Source organism: Meles meles, chromosome 1 (genome assembly GCF_922984935.1).
Source record: "Meles meles chromosome 1, mMelMel3.1 paternal haplotype, whole genome shotgun sequence".
NCBI lineage: Eukaryota > Metazoa > Chordata > Mammalia > Carnivora > Mustelidae > Meles > Meles meles.
This window is the reverse complement of record NC_060066.1, coordinates 174,801,829-174,819,300: the sequence shown is the minus strand read 5'-3', so window position 1 is coordinate 174,819,300 and position 17,472 is coordinate 174,801,829. Positions and strand designations below refer to the sequence as shown.

At 34.8% G+C, this 17,472-nt stretch overlaps 1 protein-coding gene across 1 annotated transcript in view; it reads right to left on the bottom strand.

Annotated features, from left to right (window-relative positions):
- The window catches only part of TUT4 (terminal uridylyl transferase 4), a 124,072-nt gene that overhangs the window by 39,883 nt on the left and 66,717 nt on the right, over positions 1 to 17,472 (bottom strand). Inside the window, 5 exon segments of the mRNA XM_045998664.1 lie at positions 3,774 to 3,924; positions 5,859 to 6,559; positions 8,871 to 9,045; positions 12,639 to 12,851; positions 13,032 to 13,151. Of these exon segments, the coding sequence (XP_045854620.1) occupies positions 3,774 to 3,924; positions 5,859 to 6,559; positions 8,871 to 9,045; positions 12,639 to 12,851; positions 13,032 to 13,151 (1,360 nt within the window).

The window sequence follows — 17,472 nt, the reverse complement described above, 5'->3', positions numbered from 1 at the left end:
GCAACATGGTTTACTGAATATTTCAAGCCCAATCCTGAGACCTATTGCAGAAAAAAAGATTCAACGTTACTGTTCACTGACATTGCAGCTGGGCACTCAAGAGCTCTGGCAGAGATCTACATTAAGATTAGGGTTGTCTTCATGCCTGCTAACCCAACATCTATTTATTCCACAGCTCATGGATCAAGGAGTCATTTCAACTTTCATGTCCTATTGAGAAATCCATTTGTGAGATTATAGCTATCTCTTACATATCTGTGTAAAGTAAACAGAAAATCTTTTGGAAGAGGAGTCACCATTCTAGATACCATTAAGAACATCTATGATTCATGGGAAGAAGTCAAAATAGCAACATAAACAGGAGGAGTTTAGAAGTTGATTCCAACCCTCATGGATGACTGAGAGGGGTTGGAGACTTCAGCAGAGGAAGTAACTGCAGATGTGGTGCAGAGCCGGAGAATTAGAATAAGAAATGGAGCCTGTAGATGTGACTGAATTACTGCAATCTCATGAGATGACTTGAATGGAAGAGGAGCTGTTTTTAATGGATGAGCAAAGAAAGTGGTTTCTTAAGATAGATTCTATTCCTGAAGGTACCGTGAAGATTGCTGAAATGACAACAAAGGATTCAGAATATTACATCAACTTAGTTGATAAAATTGATAAACATAGTTGGTAAAACTGACTCCAATTTTGAAAGAACTTCTGTGAACAAAAGAGCTACCTAACAGCATCACATGCTACAGAAACCATTCATGACAGAAGAATCAATGTGGCAAACTTGTTATCTTATTTAAAGAAACTGCCACAGCCACCCTGGTCAGTCAGCAGTCACCAATACTGAGGCAAAACCCTCTGCAAGGAAAAAGATTACAATTCACTCAAAGCTCAGATGATGGTTAACATTTTTTAGCAATAAGGTATTTTTTAATTAAAGTAATTGTTTTTCTTTAGACATAATGCTATTGCACACTTACCAGATGTCAGTATAATGTAAACATAACTTTTACATGCACTGGGAAACGAAAAGTTCATTTGACTCACTTTATTGCTACACTCATTTTATTGCGGTGGTCTGGAACCTAACCCACAATACCTCCGAGGTATACCCATAGCTGAATTACAGGTGATTTTCTTTTTTATTATTTAAGTGGTGAAAGTATTCTGTATGATACTATAATGGTAATAAGTAACACAATGCACTTGTCAAAATTCAGAAAACTGTGTACCACAAAGTCAACTTTATGGTATGTGAATTAAAAAAATCATCTAGGAGGTTGGGAAATCTCAGGATGAAATGCAGCCTGTACCAAAATAATCTACATATGTAAGACAACTTCACTCAAGGGAGTGAGGGAAAAGGTACTAACCTAAATAACTTTTTGAAAATGAGTGGAGTTTGTACTAAGGGCAAAAGGAATACACATAAGTACTGTACTCTGATACAGTTTTTCCCATACAGGTATTAGATAACAGTTATGATAATGTTATACAACTGTATTTAAGTGGGACAATTAAATAAAAAAGCAGATGATGCGGGGCACCTGGGTGGCTCAGTGGGTTAAAGCCTCTGCCTTCGGCTCAGGTCATGATCCCAGGGTCCTGGGATCGAGCCCCACGTCGGGCTCTCTGCTCCGCAGGGAGCCTGCTTCCTCCTCTCTCTCTCTTTGCCTGCTTCTCTGCCTACTTGTGATCTCTGTCTGTCACATAAATAAATAAAATATTAAAAAAAAAAAAAGGCAGATGATGACAGTCACATTTCTCATTGCTGGGAGTGGGAAATTTAAAGCAGAAGAGTCTTGAATGAGCCATATGGTAATGTATTCAAGTTGGAGCCATCAGCACAAAGTCATGTTTAACTTAATGTAAGATAGTCACATAACAGAAATTTTTATAGATACGAACATATACTAAGTATATACATATAATTTTCTCACTTACAGAGAGCCTAAGAGCAACAACACCCAATAATAGCAAGCACCCTAGCTTCTGGATCCTGGTTTCTAACTCCATTCTCTAATAAAAGGAACCAGAACTCTTTGGAGATATATCTAATTCTAGGACTGGGGTGGAAAATACACATGATGAGCCTGGAGCATCTTGTAGTGTCAGAAAGTAAGGAAGTGCTTAAAAAAAAAAAGAACAAATAAACAATCAAAAAAAAAAAAACCCCACAAACTGATGGGGGTATATTAAAGAGTCACAGGTACCAAATGAAGAGTTCCTGATAGCCAAATGTGGAACAATATGAACAACATTGTAGTATTAGATCATACCCCAAAGTATAAAATATCCATGAATTCATATGGAGATATAAAAATGAATGAATGAATACAAATAAATGCAATATACTATATCTTAATAAAGCTGCTGGGAGAAAAAAATGTGCCACAATCCAGCTACTCAACTCCCAGGTATTATTCAAGAGAACTTAAAGAATGTACCTGTTAGCCAGACCCACACACAAATGTACAGAGCAAATTTATTTTAACAACCAAAATTTAAAAACAAATCAGCAGGTGAAGGGTAAACAAACTGTGGTACATCCATATAAAGAAACACAGCTCAGCAATAAAAATGAATGAAACATTTACACACATCACAACATGAACGAATCTCAAAATAATTATGCTAAACAAAAGCCAATATCCCACCTCAGAAAAGAGTATATTCTATGTGATTCTATTTATATAGAACTTTAGAAAATACAAACTAATTTATAGTAACTAAAAATGGGTAAGTGGTTGCCTGGCAAGAGGCTGGGAAAGGAAAAGGTAGGGGGAAGATATTATGATGGGGAACTAAATGTTATGACATCAGAAGTTTTATCTTCTCTGGGACACAGCAAGTAATTAAAAAAAGAAAAGTTTGCTGAATGAAGGTTTATCCCAGGTAACCATGAATGTATGTTGAATAAAGGTATATAAGGCTCTTCCCCAAATATCCCTCTATTACCTTTCTTTTATTCTACCAAATCCAAGGCAATTCTTCTCCCAAAGAAATTATACACCCTATAATTTTGTGCATACTCTCCTAAATCTAAAAAAGATCCACTCCAGTTAAAACTAATTGAGTTTGTACTGCATTTTGTTTACCACTACTACAGCATATAATATATTCTGCTTCCAATTACAGCAATTTTCATAATATTCATCTGTCTAGAGCAGAACTGTGCAAGAGCATTGCAATGATGGAAATGTTCTAGACTGTCTAATCAGCAGCCACATTTAACTATTAGCCACATGTAATTACTCAGTATTTGAGATGTGGCTAGTAAAAACGAGGCAATTAGTCTTTATTTTAATTAAATTTAAATAATGGCTACCATATTAGACAGCACAGATCCAGAATCTAAGCTCTTTAAAAGCAACACGTAATATGGACTCTGTAGGGGCGCCTGGGTGGCTCAGTGGTTTAAAGCCTCTGCCTTCGGCTCAGGTCATGATCCCAGGGTCCTGGGATCGAGCCCCAAGTCCGGCTCTCTGCTCCGCAGGGAGCCTGCTTCCTCCTCTCTCTCTGCCTGCCTCTCTGCCTAGTTGTGATTTCTCTCTGTCAAATAAAATATTAAAAAAAAAAAAAAATTTGGACTCTGTATTCCTGTTGGCATTTACCACAGTGCTGTGCATTTAGTCAGTGTCTGTTGCTGGGTCTCTAAATTATCAAGAAAAAAACCCTCTACCAAAACATGTAAGCAAACTATATTTAAATAAGAAAATAAATATTTAAAACCAAGGAAAGAATCTACTCAGAATAGCTCTAGTAGTAAGACTTACCAAAACATCTTTTACATACTAAATCAAGTATTTCCCGAAATCGATTTGTCATTGGTGGTAGAGGTTTTAGATCAATTTTCCTGAAATCCTCTGGACAATCATTTTTTGAATGGCCATCTTTTTTGCAGATGCTGCATACTATCGTTGGTGGCTATATAAAGGTAAAAAAATAATCTAATAATCTAATAAACTATTGAGGAACTTCATCATCACTTAGAAAGCAGGTCCAAAAAGACTCTTTTAGGCAACTCAATTCTGATAACCTGTACTTCCAGGAGGTTTAAAAAAAACAAGAGAGTATTAATTAAATGCAGTGTTAAATATAAAAACCATATTTTAAGTCAACCACTTTAACTCATCTTCCCTACTAGAATGATATTATCAAGATCAAATTTACCCAGAGATGTACGATACAGAAAATACTAGAAGATGCAATAGTATGGGTTAATGCAAACATTTCAGTCAGCTCCCAAGATGAATATGTGCATTAATTTAACCCACTGAGATCTTTAACATAACAAAGTAGATTATAAAGAAATTTCAAGTGGCACCTTTCACTGCACTCCAAACAATATCTATCTTCGTGGTCGATCAACTATAAAACCCTCACCTGGCTAGTTGGTTCAATTTATTACATTAGGATGATACTCAAGAAACCCAACTGTAGGGCTGAACTCAAAAAACAACTTCACTTCATGCAAGGGCTAACTCTTATGCAACAGCCATAAAGTTAATTGCAAACCACCATTTAAAATGTATTCCAGGACTACCAGTCAGGTAGTTAAAACAGTAATGTATCCCAACTAGCTAAACAAAACATATGGTGAAGGAAGAGCATTATTCTTTTCTTTATTGTAAAATGCCTAAATCCCAGAGAGCCTCATCCTCCAGGATTAGCGTCAACACTTACCTAGCCATGAACTCTGATGCAAATTATATACAGAAACCTCTACTTGTTGGAATGCTGTGCTATGAGCTAATTAACAATACCACAGGAATTTTATTAGCTTTTCAAAACTTTTTTAAATGACATATTTAAATTCTAGAAAAGGAACTTCCAGAGGGAAAAAGTACAGAGAACAAAAAATGTACACTGCAGTTATATAATTATGAGGCTTTTCTAAAAACCTGCCATTTAATTCATTCAATTCATTCTTTCAACAATCCATACGTCCTAAACACTGCAACCTTAAAAAAATGCAATAGATATAACCTTACACAAAATGAAGAAACACAGCTTAGTAATTAGGTTAAAAATTTTAAAGCTTGTCAATAACTAGTTATTGATAAAAACAAACTGGATAACTTTCTAGGTTTTTAAAAAAATATTCTACTTTGTTTACACATGATCTATATAATCTTTCATCTTGGGTGCTGATATATCAATTATGTATACTGGATTTGAAGCTATATGACTTAGTTATAACTTTCTTTCATTAACAAAGTAGTTGCTGCTTCTTTTCTGTTACTGGAGTATTTTGATTTCCATAATTTATCAAGTTAAAGCTCAGACTATCACATTTTAAAAGTAGAAAAGTTAAGACTTCATTAATTTATAAAGGATATGCCAACACCCAAAGAAAAGCTCAATGGCAGAGACAGAATCTGGACTTTTCATATTTTTGGTTCCTGATCTTAGTTTCTGCTCATCTATCTTTATTAAATTTATATTCACTCACCCCATGTCAAAAAAACAAACAAAACTTTAAAGTAAAATACTATTAGAATTCACAAACCTTATATTCTTCTTTGTGGAAGAAAAAATACACATAAATAAAATTTTTAAATATTTGTGGCCTCTGCCAAACTGATTTTCACAAAATATCTGATGAATCCTTTTATATGAGAAAGTGAAATAAACCAACTAGTAATAAGGGTTTGAAACCTTTTGGGGTTTTATATACATCCTTTAAAGACAACTACAGGAAAAAATGTAAAAATGAAAAGTGAAAATATACACCAAAATATAGCAGTCTACCATCATGAAGCTATTTTTACATTTCTGAATCTAAAAACTACAAATACAGTTGTTAAAAAAAAAACAACCCACAAAATCTTACAAATTGTTTACAAACTGTATCCTACCTTGCCAGAGGTTAAAATAAACTTATCAAACACATAATATAATTCCTGGGTGGGGTGGTTATCATCATCATTAAGGTCAGAAGCATCTTCTGTAGCTTTGCAGTTGCAAGAGGTAGCAGATGTGTCAGTGCTCACAATGAGATGTGAACTCTCTGTTTCTGTATTTGACCTGCAGTCTGTACCAACAGATTCATCTGGGTCAGGGGATTTATAATCAACGCAATTACACTGGCTGAGTTCCTTTTTTAAACAAGTTTCTGAAGGTGCTAAATCATCTTGTTTCTTATTTGATTTTGGCTCTAATTCACTGCCTTCACTGGTAGAAAGACAAGAAGATTCCTGTCCAAGTTCAGCCAAATCTAGTTCATTTACTAATAAACTGTTATCTTCAGTAATACATCTCTGCGATGTACATTCCATTTCATCATATTTATCAGGTTGACCTCTTTCTGCATTTATTTTTTCTGTTTTTTCTCCAAGTAGAATGCAACAACTGGATGCCATATTGTCAGACTTCACTGGTTTCTTATTGCTTATTTTCACCTTCTCTTTCTTCATGGAATCCACTGTAGATTTATTTCCACCCTTCCTCTGAGGACAGGCAAAATACCGATAAGCTGCCCTGAATCTCTCCACAACATATTCATAAACAAGCTGGCTATTTAAGCTCCGTGCAACATTCCTCTTGACTGAAAATGGATCTAAAAGGAAATGGTCAGTTGTTAAGTATCTACTAACAAACTACAATTCCAAGCTTACTCAAACAGATTTGAACTGCTATACTGTCAGCAGAGTACAATTTCCCAAACCTTTCCTAACCTAAAGTCTAAGTGGGAGTTTCTGTAAAATGAGTATGGGAAATAAAACAGCAAACATCTTTTCCTTTGTTTCTGTCATAAAATAAAAATGCTAAGGGGAAAAGAGAAAAGAATAATAACAAGGGTAATTAATGAGAGGTTGGCCAAGAACACCAGCTCAGTAATTTAAAAATTTCAATGATAAAATTGGTAGATAAAGGCAAACTGTTATGCCTTCCTAGGCTGTCATTAGATGAAATTTTTCAAGCCTCCAGGACCCATTCATAATTTTCATCTCATCACAATGTTCTTTAGCTACATTCTCCTTGCAATTTAAGCAAACAAAATATAACCTAAAATTCTCAAAGCTTCAAGTTAAAAAAATGTGATTTTAACATTTAATTTCAGTGAAATCAGAAAATTAAAGGGAGAAATAAGGAAAAATAAAAAAGCAGGAAAAAAAAGATCCAAGAAAGTAAAATTTGGGGTGGGTTAGCCTCTGCCTTCCACTCAGGTCATGATCTCAGGGTCCTGGAATCAAGCCCCTCAGAGCATCCGGCTTTCTGCTCAGCGGGGAGCCTGCTTCCCCCTCTCTCTCTGCCTACTTGTGATTTCTCTCTGTTACATAAATAAATAAATCCTTTTAAAAAAAAGAAAAGAAAAGAAAATTAAACCAAAATTTAAGGTCCAGTCTAAAATGGGTATGCTGGAAAGGTTTATATCAACTACATCCTCATAATTAAGAAAATATAAAAGACCCCAAAAATGCTTAGCAGTTTTTGGATTTTATAAGCCTTAAATACAAAAATTAAATATAATATATATAATAATATAAATAAATACAAAGAACAAATGACACCCAAAAGATACACATTTTCTCCACTACTCAAGATCATCAAGTAAAAGAATTAACAGGCAGGCTTCAGATTGTTAATGTTTGGGTATCTGTTACTTTTTGTTGTTATCTAAGTCCACAGGTTATTACCTAAACCCAAACATTTTCACTCTCCTTCTAGAAGAGGAAAAAGAAAAAAACGAGAAGACCAATTATGAAAGCTACAAGCTTTCGAGCTCATTTATTCACTCTATGTAAGTGTATAAGATTTAAGTACATTTTCGAGTGTGTAAGAGTATCTGTGGGTCTACAGAAGGCCAACAGAGGACAGGGAACAGAAGAATATATTGTCTAAACAGACTACAATAATGGACAGAAATTCAGTTCCCAATCTGTAAAAAGTGAAATGCTGCATGATATAAGTTTTCTAGAAACCATTCTATTACTTTGCATTCTAAAATCTTAATATTCTTGGGATTTCATGTGAAATTTTTTTGTCAACAATTTGTTTTTCCCAAATCAATCTTTCTTCTCTTTGGCTTAGCCATATTTAACAACTGAGGCACTTTTTTTTTAAATGTTTTTGAAGTATAGCTGACAATGTTACATTATAGTTTCAGTTGCACAACATAGTGATCCAAAAACTCTTTAGTTAACGCTGTGCTCACCACGTGTAGCTACCATCTGTCACCATACAACTCTACTATAACACCAGTGATTATGTTCTCAATATACATACACTCCGGTGACTTACACATTCCATAGAGATGAGGTACTTTAGAAGACAATGGAAAAACCAGATTTTTCAAATTATATTTTAACATAATTTTATGACAGAAACTTACAGGAATATTCTAAGACTATTTTGAGTAACTTCTCTATTTTCCTGTATTTTTGAAATTTTTCAAAAGAATTAAGAAATGAAAATAAAAGCATCTAATAAGCTAATAACCCAAAAAATACATTTATAGTTTTGAAACCTTAAAATTAGTATTAATCTTATAAAACTATCATGACTTGATAAAGAATTTACCTGACATATATAATGACAACCTAGTGGCATATACAGTGCTACAAAGCCAGAGATATAATTTAGAACACTGTTTTAGAAACAAATGATAAGGGGCGCCTAGGTGGCTCAGTGGGTTAAGCCTCTGCCTTCGGCTCAGGTCATGATCCGAGGATCCTGGGATCGAGCCCCGCATCAGGCTCTCTGCTCAGTGGGGAGCCTGCTTCCTCCTCTCTCTCTGCCTGCCTCTCTCCCTACTTGTGATCTCTGCCAAATAAATAAATAAAATCTTTTTTAAAAAAAGAAGAAGAAACAAATGACGAGTAGCACAAAAACATATTCTCCAAATGAAATATAACATATCATCTCACCTTCAATAGCTATTCGCCTTTTAGGCCAGTTTTTGTTTTCTCTTGTTAAAATATCTTGTATCCTTACACATATGACATATTCTTCCAAAGCAAAATCCAGTGTGTAAAATTTTAGCAGCTCTAACCACAACTGCCCCAAGGATACCTGATTTGGTGTTCCCAATGTTAAAGGAGACTGGAAAAGAAAAAATACTTTTCATTTAGGTTTCACAGAACTACAGAATCACTGAATTTTCATTTAAAAAGATCTTAGACATTACTTTTACAAAAACTGAGGCATAAAGAAGTAACTTACACAGCTGGGAACACAGTCCTGGTTCACTGACTACAAGAATTTTATGTTTTTCCCATTAAACCAGTGATTCTCAACCTTGGCTATATCAGATCACATTGGGAACATTAAAATACACTAGTACCTAAGCTCCATACCATTCCTACCTCCCATACCCTTCCCAAGATTCTGATTTAACTGACCTGGGCAATGGACTGGGCAATGGGATTTTTAAAGCCCCCTAAGTGATTCTCCTGTGCAGCCAAGGTTGTAAACCACTGCATAACAATTACTGCAGCTCCTTGTTCTGCTAATTGCTTTAAAAATCTAAGTAAATGCCCTGCGCTTTCAAAATCTAATTCCTTCATTCAGCAATCATTTATTTAGAACCTACTATGTCCCTGGCACTGTACTGGGGATATAAAAAAAATAATGAGCATTCACACTTAAACATAATGGTCACTCTGCATCATTCACTCTTTTTAAGTGTTGCACATACAGTTACTATTAATTCTAACAACTCTATAAAGTAGATAATACAGGGAAAGGATTTGACTCAGGACCACCTGGCTACTGAATTTATCTTGCTAATCACTCTACCTACCATACTACCACTCATATAAGGAGAGGTCCTACTTCACAGAGTATTAGGAAAGGAAGAGACAATTTAACAATACAGTAAAGACTGTGTGCTAACATAGGCCTCTAAATTAGGGGGGTTTTAATAAAAGAGATAATATCTGAATTCTAAAGGAATTAGCTAAAAATGACCACTAAGGAACATAAATTGTCATTCATTCATTCAATTCTATGACTATTCATCCAGTGCCTACTATGTGCCAGGCACTTGGGCTGTATCTGTGAAAAAAAAACCTCGAGATCCTTGCCTTACTGGATCTTCCTTTCCAGGGGAAGAGGATAACAAAAAACAAGTAAATTACACAGCGAGTTAGAAAAAGCAAAGTGCTGTGGAAATGAAAAGAAGTTGAGTGGGTTTAGTAAAAAACGAATTGGAAGTATGGGAGTATGACATGGTTTCAGTGTTAAATAGCATGGTCAGGACAGATCTTGTTAAAAAGGTATGATTTGAAGAAGAGGGAAAAGCATTCTAGGAATAGGGAATAGATAGAGCAAACACACTAACTAGAAGTGTTACTAGCTTTAAAAAGAAAACCATGAAAACTAGAGTAGCAGAGAAAGGGGAAGAAGAGAAGAGAAAAACAAAGGACTAGTCAGTAAGGATTCCTCAGTTTGTATTCTAAATTAAATGAGGAGCAACTGAAGCATTTTGAGTGTGGAGAGAAGGAAGGACATGGTATGACTTAAGTTTCTGAAGAACCACTTTGATTATTGTGCTGAGAACAGACTACAGTTGGCTCCTGAACGACACAGGGGTTAGGGGCACATGGACCCTTATGAGGTCAAAATCTGCATATTAACTTTTGACTCCCTCAAAACTTAACCACTGATATATGCTGTTAGGCAAAAGGCTTACTGATAACATAGTCAACCAATACATATTTTATGTTATATTTATCATGTACTGTATTCTCAGAGTAAGCTAGAGAAAATGTTAAGAAAATTATAAGAGAAAAATACATTTATAGTACTAGGCTATATTGAAAAAAAAATCCACGTAAGTGGACATGCACAGTTTAAATCCATGTTATTCAAGGGTCAACTGTATAAAGAACAATGGCAGATACAGGGAAACTCATTATGAGACTACAGTAGTAATCCAAGTCAAAGATGATGGTGGCTAGGATGAGCATGTTAACAGTGCAGGTGGTGAGAAGTGGTCAAATTCTAAATATATTTTGAAATAAAAATGACAGGATTTCCTGACAGACTTGATACAGGGTATAAAAGAGAGAAGTAAAAGATGACTCCAAGGCTTTTCAAATGCTTGAGCATTTGAAAGGACAAAGTGCCATCAATTTAGATGTGAACACTGCATGTGGAGAAAGAGGAAGACCAGGAGTCCAGTTTTAGGCATGTTAAGTTTAAGACATCTAAGTAGATAAATTAAAAAGGCAGTTGCATACAACTACAGAATTCAGGAGTGTGGCTTGGCTGAAGATTTAAATTAGGGAGTATTATATATTATACTGATGTATGTAAGACCCATGCAACTGGGTAAGATCACCAAGGGAGTGCAGATGCAGAAGAAAGGCGAAGGGATCGGGGACTGAGCCCTGGAGCATGCCAACATTAAGAGATTCAAGTGGAAAGGAGAAACCAGCGACAAAGACTGAGAAGAAATAATCAGCCAAGGGTGTGCTATCCTGAAAGTCAAGTTAACAAATTTTTCAGAGTAATCCACTGGTAAATATTGCTGATACATCAAAAATATAAAAATTGAGAAGCAACAATTGGATTTAGCGACATGGAAGATAAATGATATTGACAATACAAGTTTTGGTAGGTTGATGAGGGTCAAAGCCTGATTACAGTGAGTTAAGAGGAAACTGATATTGGAAATAACGAATATGAACAATTCTTTCAAGAAGTTTTACTGGAAAAGGGTACAAAGGAATAGCTGGGAAGGGAAATGATATCCATATTTTTATTCAAAATGGGAGAAATAAAAGCATGTTTGCTTATAGATGAAAAACTGTTAACTTAAGGAAGGAAAGAGAAGAATTGCTAGAGCAGTGTTCTAGAATAAATAAGAATGGATGGGATTAAATACCCAAGTGGAGAAAATTAGATAGCAACTTGGGAAGTTCCTTTTTGAAAGCAGGCAACAAAGCAGACTATGTGAGATAGCAGCAGGTGGTGGTGGGAATATGCAGAAGTTCTCTTTTGATTTCTTCAGTTTTCTCAGTGAAGTAATAAGCAAAATCATTAGTTGAGTATTGGTGGTTTGAGAGGAGAGGAAAAAGAAGTCTAGGAAAGTGGGAGAGTTGAAGGCACTAAGAATGAATGAATGAATGTTCAGGGAACTACATATAATTCAGTATAGCTAGGGCAACCATTTCAGTAATGCTTTTATTTCTGTAATAATATGTCTATTTCAGAAGACTACATACTTCCATGGATATTCATCTTTGGTTCCCTAGCCCTCAAGATAATGTCTGGCATATAGCAGGACCTTTATAAATGAATGTTGAAGATTAAATAAGCAAGCCACCCCCAACAGAGGAGGAAAGGGCCTTTATTTTTCCACCAATCTGGCAACATAATTCCCATATGCTAAAGTTGTGATCACAGCCCAACTCCTGAAGGAAATTTTCCTTGTCTAAATGAAAAAGATACAAAGAATTACCATATGATATGATTCAAACAATACACATCTTCCAAAATGAGGTACAAATTCATTAGGGAATCTCAGTACTGAAAAACTAAACCAGATCAACCCCTCACTTTACAGATGAGGAAAATGAGGCCAAGAGGCTTATGCAGTCAGTCAATCTACTATTAAAGAGCAGCTTCAATAGAAGGCATCACAAATTCTACAGATAGAAAAGCCAAAAACAAAAACAAAAAAAGCTTACTTTGCCATGTTTTTCCTTCATGGCATTACTTTGGTTGTCTGTGTCTGTCTTCTTGGTATCATCTTTTGGTTGGTCTGCCTTAGCTTTGTTTTCCTCAGCAATTGAGTTTTTCTCAGTTGCACTACTTGAATTATATTCCCACTTCACAAACTTCTCTTCTACTATGCCCTTCAGCTGAAAGTCATCCATTCTTTTTGGGTCAAAGCCTTCAATCTATATAAAAAGGCATTCCAAATTGGTAGTGGAAAAATTATTAAAAAAAAACAAACAAAAAACAAAAAGATGGACAAACAAACAAACAAACCAAATTCCGCTTAAAATGTCTGAACAGAGTACTCTGTCAGAGCAAACTACACATATACATGCACATATATGTCACAAATTCATGCTTACCCAACTTCCAAGTAAGCAAGGAAGAAGAGGGGGTTTTCTTTGTTGTAGAAAAAACATCACCATTAAAGCAAAACAGTAGGAAGGGATTCCACCATCAGTTTGGGAGTCAATATAGCATAACTGCAAAACAGAAGGGGAGAAAATACTGCCATTAGCTTTAATCTTCTTTGTTCCCCCCATAATTTTTTTTTACTATGATCACTCACCACACTGAAATAACTGTTAACACAATGGTGACAATCTTTCATTCATTTCTTTATTGCATATAAAGTAACATATATATTGTAATGGAATTAAAATGGTATGGAGTTAAATGGAATATCATACATAGTGCTTTTACTGTGTACACATTTTAAAATATTTTACCTTGCCTTCTACTTCTGCCTCAATGTTAACGATCATTCATGAACTCTTACATGCCTTTTTCTATACTCTAATAACCATATACAAATGTATTCCTATGTACTTCTATTTTCTATATAAATGCAGGAAGGATTTTGTTTTATGTCATTCTCTTACCAAAATAATGTATTATACACATCTGTGTATTATTTTTCTCAACAATGTACCAACAAAATTCCTCTAAGTCAATTAGTATATAACACATTTATTTATTTACTTATTTTCCTAGCATTCTTTTAAATGCTTAAATTATACATTATGATCTGTATGGCTACTTAATAATCTTCCTACCCAAGAACATTCACATTTTGTTCCCAATTTTTGCCACTTTAAAAAACGCTATTTTACCCTTATATGCATTTCCTAATTATTGGTGCTTATTTATATGAGCTGTTTTCCCAAGAATGTGTTTGCTGGATTTAAAAATGTGTGATAAAGGGGTGCCTGGGTAGCACAGTCAGTTAAGCATCCATCTCTTAGTTCAGCTCAGGTTTGTGGTCTCAGGGTCATGGAATCAAGACCTGTGTTGGTGTCTGTGCTTAGTGCTGAGTCTGCTTGGGTTTCTCTCTCCCTCTTTGCTTCTCCCCACCCGTGAGCTCATTTGCACTCTCTCTCTAATAAATAAATCTTTAAAAATAAGTAAATAAATAAAAATAAAAATGTGTGAAATACCTAATTTCTAATAACAGTTTTCCAAAATCACTACAAAAATTCCTCTTTTCACCAGTTAACATCAGTGTACACACAACACTTTCAAACACTAAGTATTACCACTTTTAAAAAAATGCCAAGGGTGGGAGCCTGGGTGGCTCAATTGGTTAATCTACTGTCTTCCTCTCAGGTCATGATCCCAGGGTCCTGGGATCTGCCCACACAGGCCTGCATCTGGCACCCTGCTGAGGAAGGAGCCTGCTTTTCCCTCTCCTTCTGCTGCTACCCCTGCCTGTGCTCTCCTGCTGTCCATCAAATAAATAAATAAATAATCTTAAAAAAGAAAATGCCAATGTGATACAATTATCTAATAATTACTTCAATTTGCATGTCCTCAATGTTAAGATATTACACAATTTTTATGTTTACTAACCATTTAGATGTGCTCTTTTCTTAACCGCCTATTGAATCTTTTGCCAACTTTTTCTATTTGTACACACTGCATATCAATTTACATTATAGTTAATAAACCTCTAAATCTGGTACATGCACTTGGATAATGTTATTTTTCCCAATCTGTTTTTATTTTGACCTTATTTAAGGTAGCTTTTATCATGTAAAATATATTAATGTGTGTGTATATATAGTTAAATAGGCTTTTGCAATATAGCTTCTAGGTTTCCTATCATGGTAAGGTTTCTCCAAACCATAGCATATATACATACTCTTAACTTTTCTCCTAAAATTTTGATTTTTCATTAAGTAGAATTTATTTTTGCACTTAGTCCCCTAAGGATTCAACAGTATTTTCTTCAAGAAATACACGGTTGTTCACTGAAACTAGTAATACACTATATACTAATTAATTGAATTTAAATAAAACAAAATTAAATTTTAAAATGCAGTTAAAAATAAATTAAATTAAAAAATACAGTTGTGACAGCACCATTTACCAAATAAACCACTGTTTTATTACTGAAATGAAATATTTTATTTTTTCATACATTAAAATTTCATTTACATTAGGATCTACTTCTGGACTTCTATTCCACAAATCTAATTGTCTATTCCTTTGCCAAAGGCATATCCTTGAGTAAGCAGTTTTACAGTGGTAAAGTAGGTCCCCTTCACTAATGTTCTCTTTCTGAATTCTTCTGGGTACCCACAAACATTATTCCATACTAATTTTAAGACAATTTTATCAAATTTTTTTAAATTCTGGGTATTTCTAATTGAAATTACCGTACATTTGAAAATTAAGATGACTTTACATTTTAAGGGTACCATATCCTTATCTAAGAACTCTGTATCTTTGCAGTTTCCAAAAATTCAGAGTTTTCATTAATTACTCACTTCTCCTAAACTCTCATAACCAATACCTCTACAAGTCTTACCTCCAAAACTTATCCCAAATCTGTCTATTATGCTTCATATCTATTTTAACCTAGCATAGACCATTATCACCTCTGGCTGATCTACTACAGCAGCCTGATTAATGAGTTCTCTCCTTGTACTTTTTATCCGAGAAAGATCTTTTCAAAGCATAAATCACATCAACTCATATACCACTTTTAAAACTGCTTTCTCACTGCAATTAAAATCCAAATTCCTGGGATGCCTAGGGGGCTCAGTCAGTTTAGCATCTGCCTTCAGCTCAGGTCCTGATCCCAGCGTTCTGGGATCAAGTCCCCCATTGAGCTCCCTGCTCTGCAGGGAGTCTGCTTCTCCCTCAGCTCCTCCCTCCTCCCCCTCCCCATGCTCACTCGGGCGCAAGCCTTCTCTCTCTCTCTGACAAATAAAATCTTAAAAAAAAAAAAAAAAATCCAAATTCCTTACCACTGAAACATTCACTCTCACTTCACTCCAGTCACTCCTGCCTTTCTTTCTGGTCTTACAAGCTCATCCGTACCTCAGAAGCTTTGTACTAGCTATCAAGGATGCTATTCCCTGAGACTTTCAAGTGGCTGGTTGCTGCTGGTCTGAGTTTACATATCACTTCCTCAAAAAGACCTTCTCTAACCATCTGATATAATGCCACTCGCTTATCACATCATCTCATTTTTACAGCACTAAAATCTATCAGATACTGTGTTACTTATATATTTATTTACTGGCTGATTCTTCCACAAGTATGTAAGCTTCATGACAGCAGGACTCTATATATCTTGTTAGATATTTCAAGCACCTAGAGTAGCGTCTGGCACACAGGAAGCATTCAACAAATGTTCGCTGAATAAATGAATTTGTTCAGATTTCATTTTTATATTTCAATAATACAATTTTCTTCCTGTACCTTTTAAATTAAATTTATTCCTTAGTATTTTACAATTTGTGTCACTATCGCTAAGGAATATTTTTCCATTTCCACTCTACCAGGTTATTCCCATGACAGAAAAAAAGCTACTGATTATTATATGTTTATATTGTAATTTGTCATCTTAAAATTCTTTCTTTTCAATTCTCTTATAAATCCCAACAGTTTTATTACTAAAGTTGTATAGGTATACAATCATATCTTTAAAAAAATTTTGTTTCTCCAATATTTACATTATTTCATTTTCTTATTGCATGTTTAAATCTCCCGAAACAATGTATGACATTACTAGAGAACATCTCTATAATACTCCTAATTCTAACACCTACTGCTTGAGTAATTCACTGTTTAAAATGTTTGTTATTTTTTTAGTAAAGTCTTCATCAATTTCCTTTACTAGTTTATTTAAGAGGGTTTTTTTTTTAATGAAAAACATGCCTTTTCAGTATCCACGTTTTTTCGGCTTCAAACTGTTAATAAATTATGTTAACAGATTTCCTGATATTAAGCCATTATTATACTCCTGAAATAAACGCTGTATAGTCATGGAATATAACCTTTTAATACACTAATTTACTGTACTTGTATTTCATTTAGACTTTTGCATCTAAGACTAGTCTATACTAGCTTTTTAAAAATTTTGTTTCCATTTTTTATTTAGGTAATAAAGATAACAATCACTAACGTTTAATGGCTTGGTAAATTTAAGAATACAGGAGCTCCTGGTTGGCTTAGTCGACAGAGTAAGACTCTTGTACTTGGGGTCATGAGTTCAAGCCCCATGTTGGGCATAGAGCTTACTTGGGGGGGGGGGGGGGGGGGAAGAATACAATTTAAAATGAAAGGATAAAAAACACTTATAAAAAGAGCCTCAGGAGCACTGAGCTCAGGAGCTCAGTGGGTTAAGCCTCTGCCTTTGGCATGGGTCACTATCCCAGGACCCTGAGATCGAGCCCCACTTCAGGCTATTTGCTCAGCAGGGACCTGCTTCCCTCTCTCTCTCTCTCTCTCTCTCTGCCTACTTGTGATCTCTGTCAAATAAATAAATAAAATCTTAAAAAAAAAAAAAAAAAA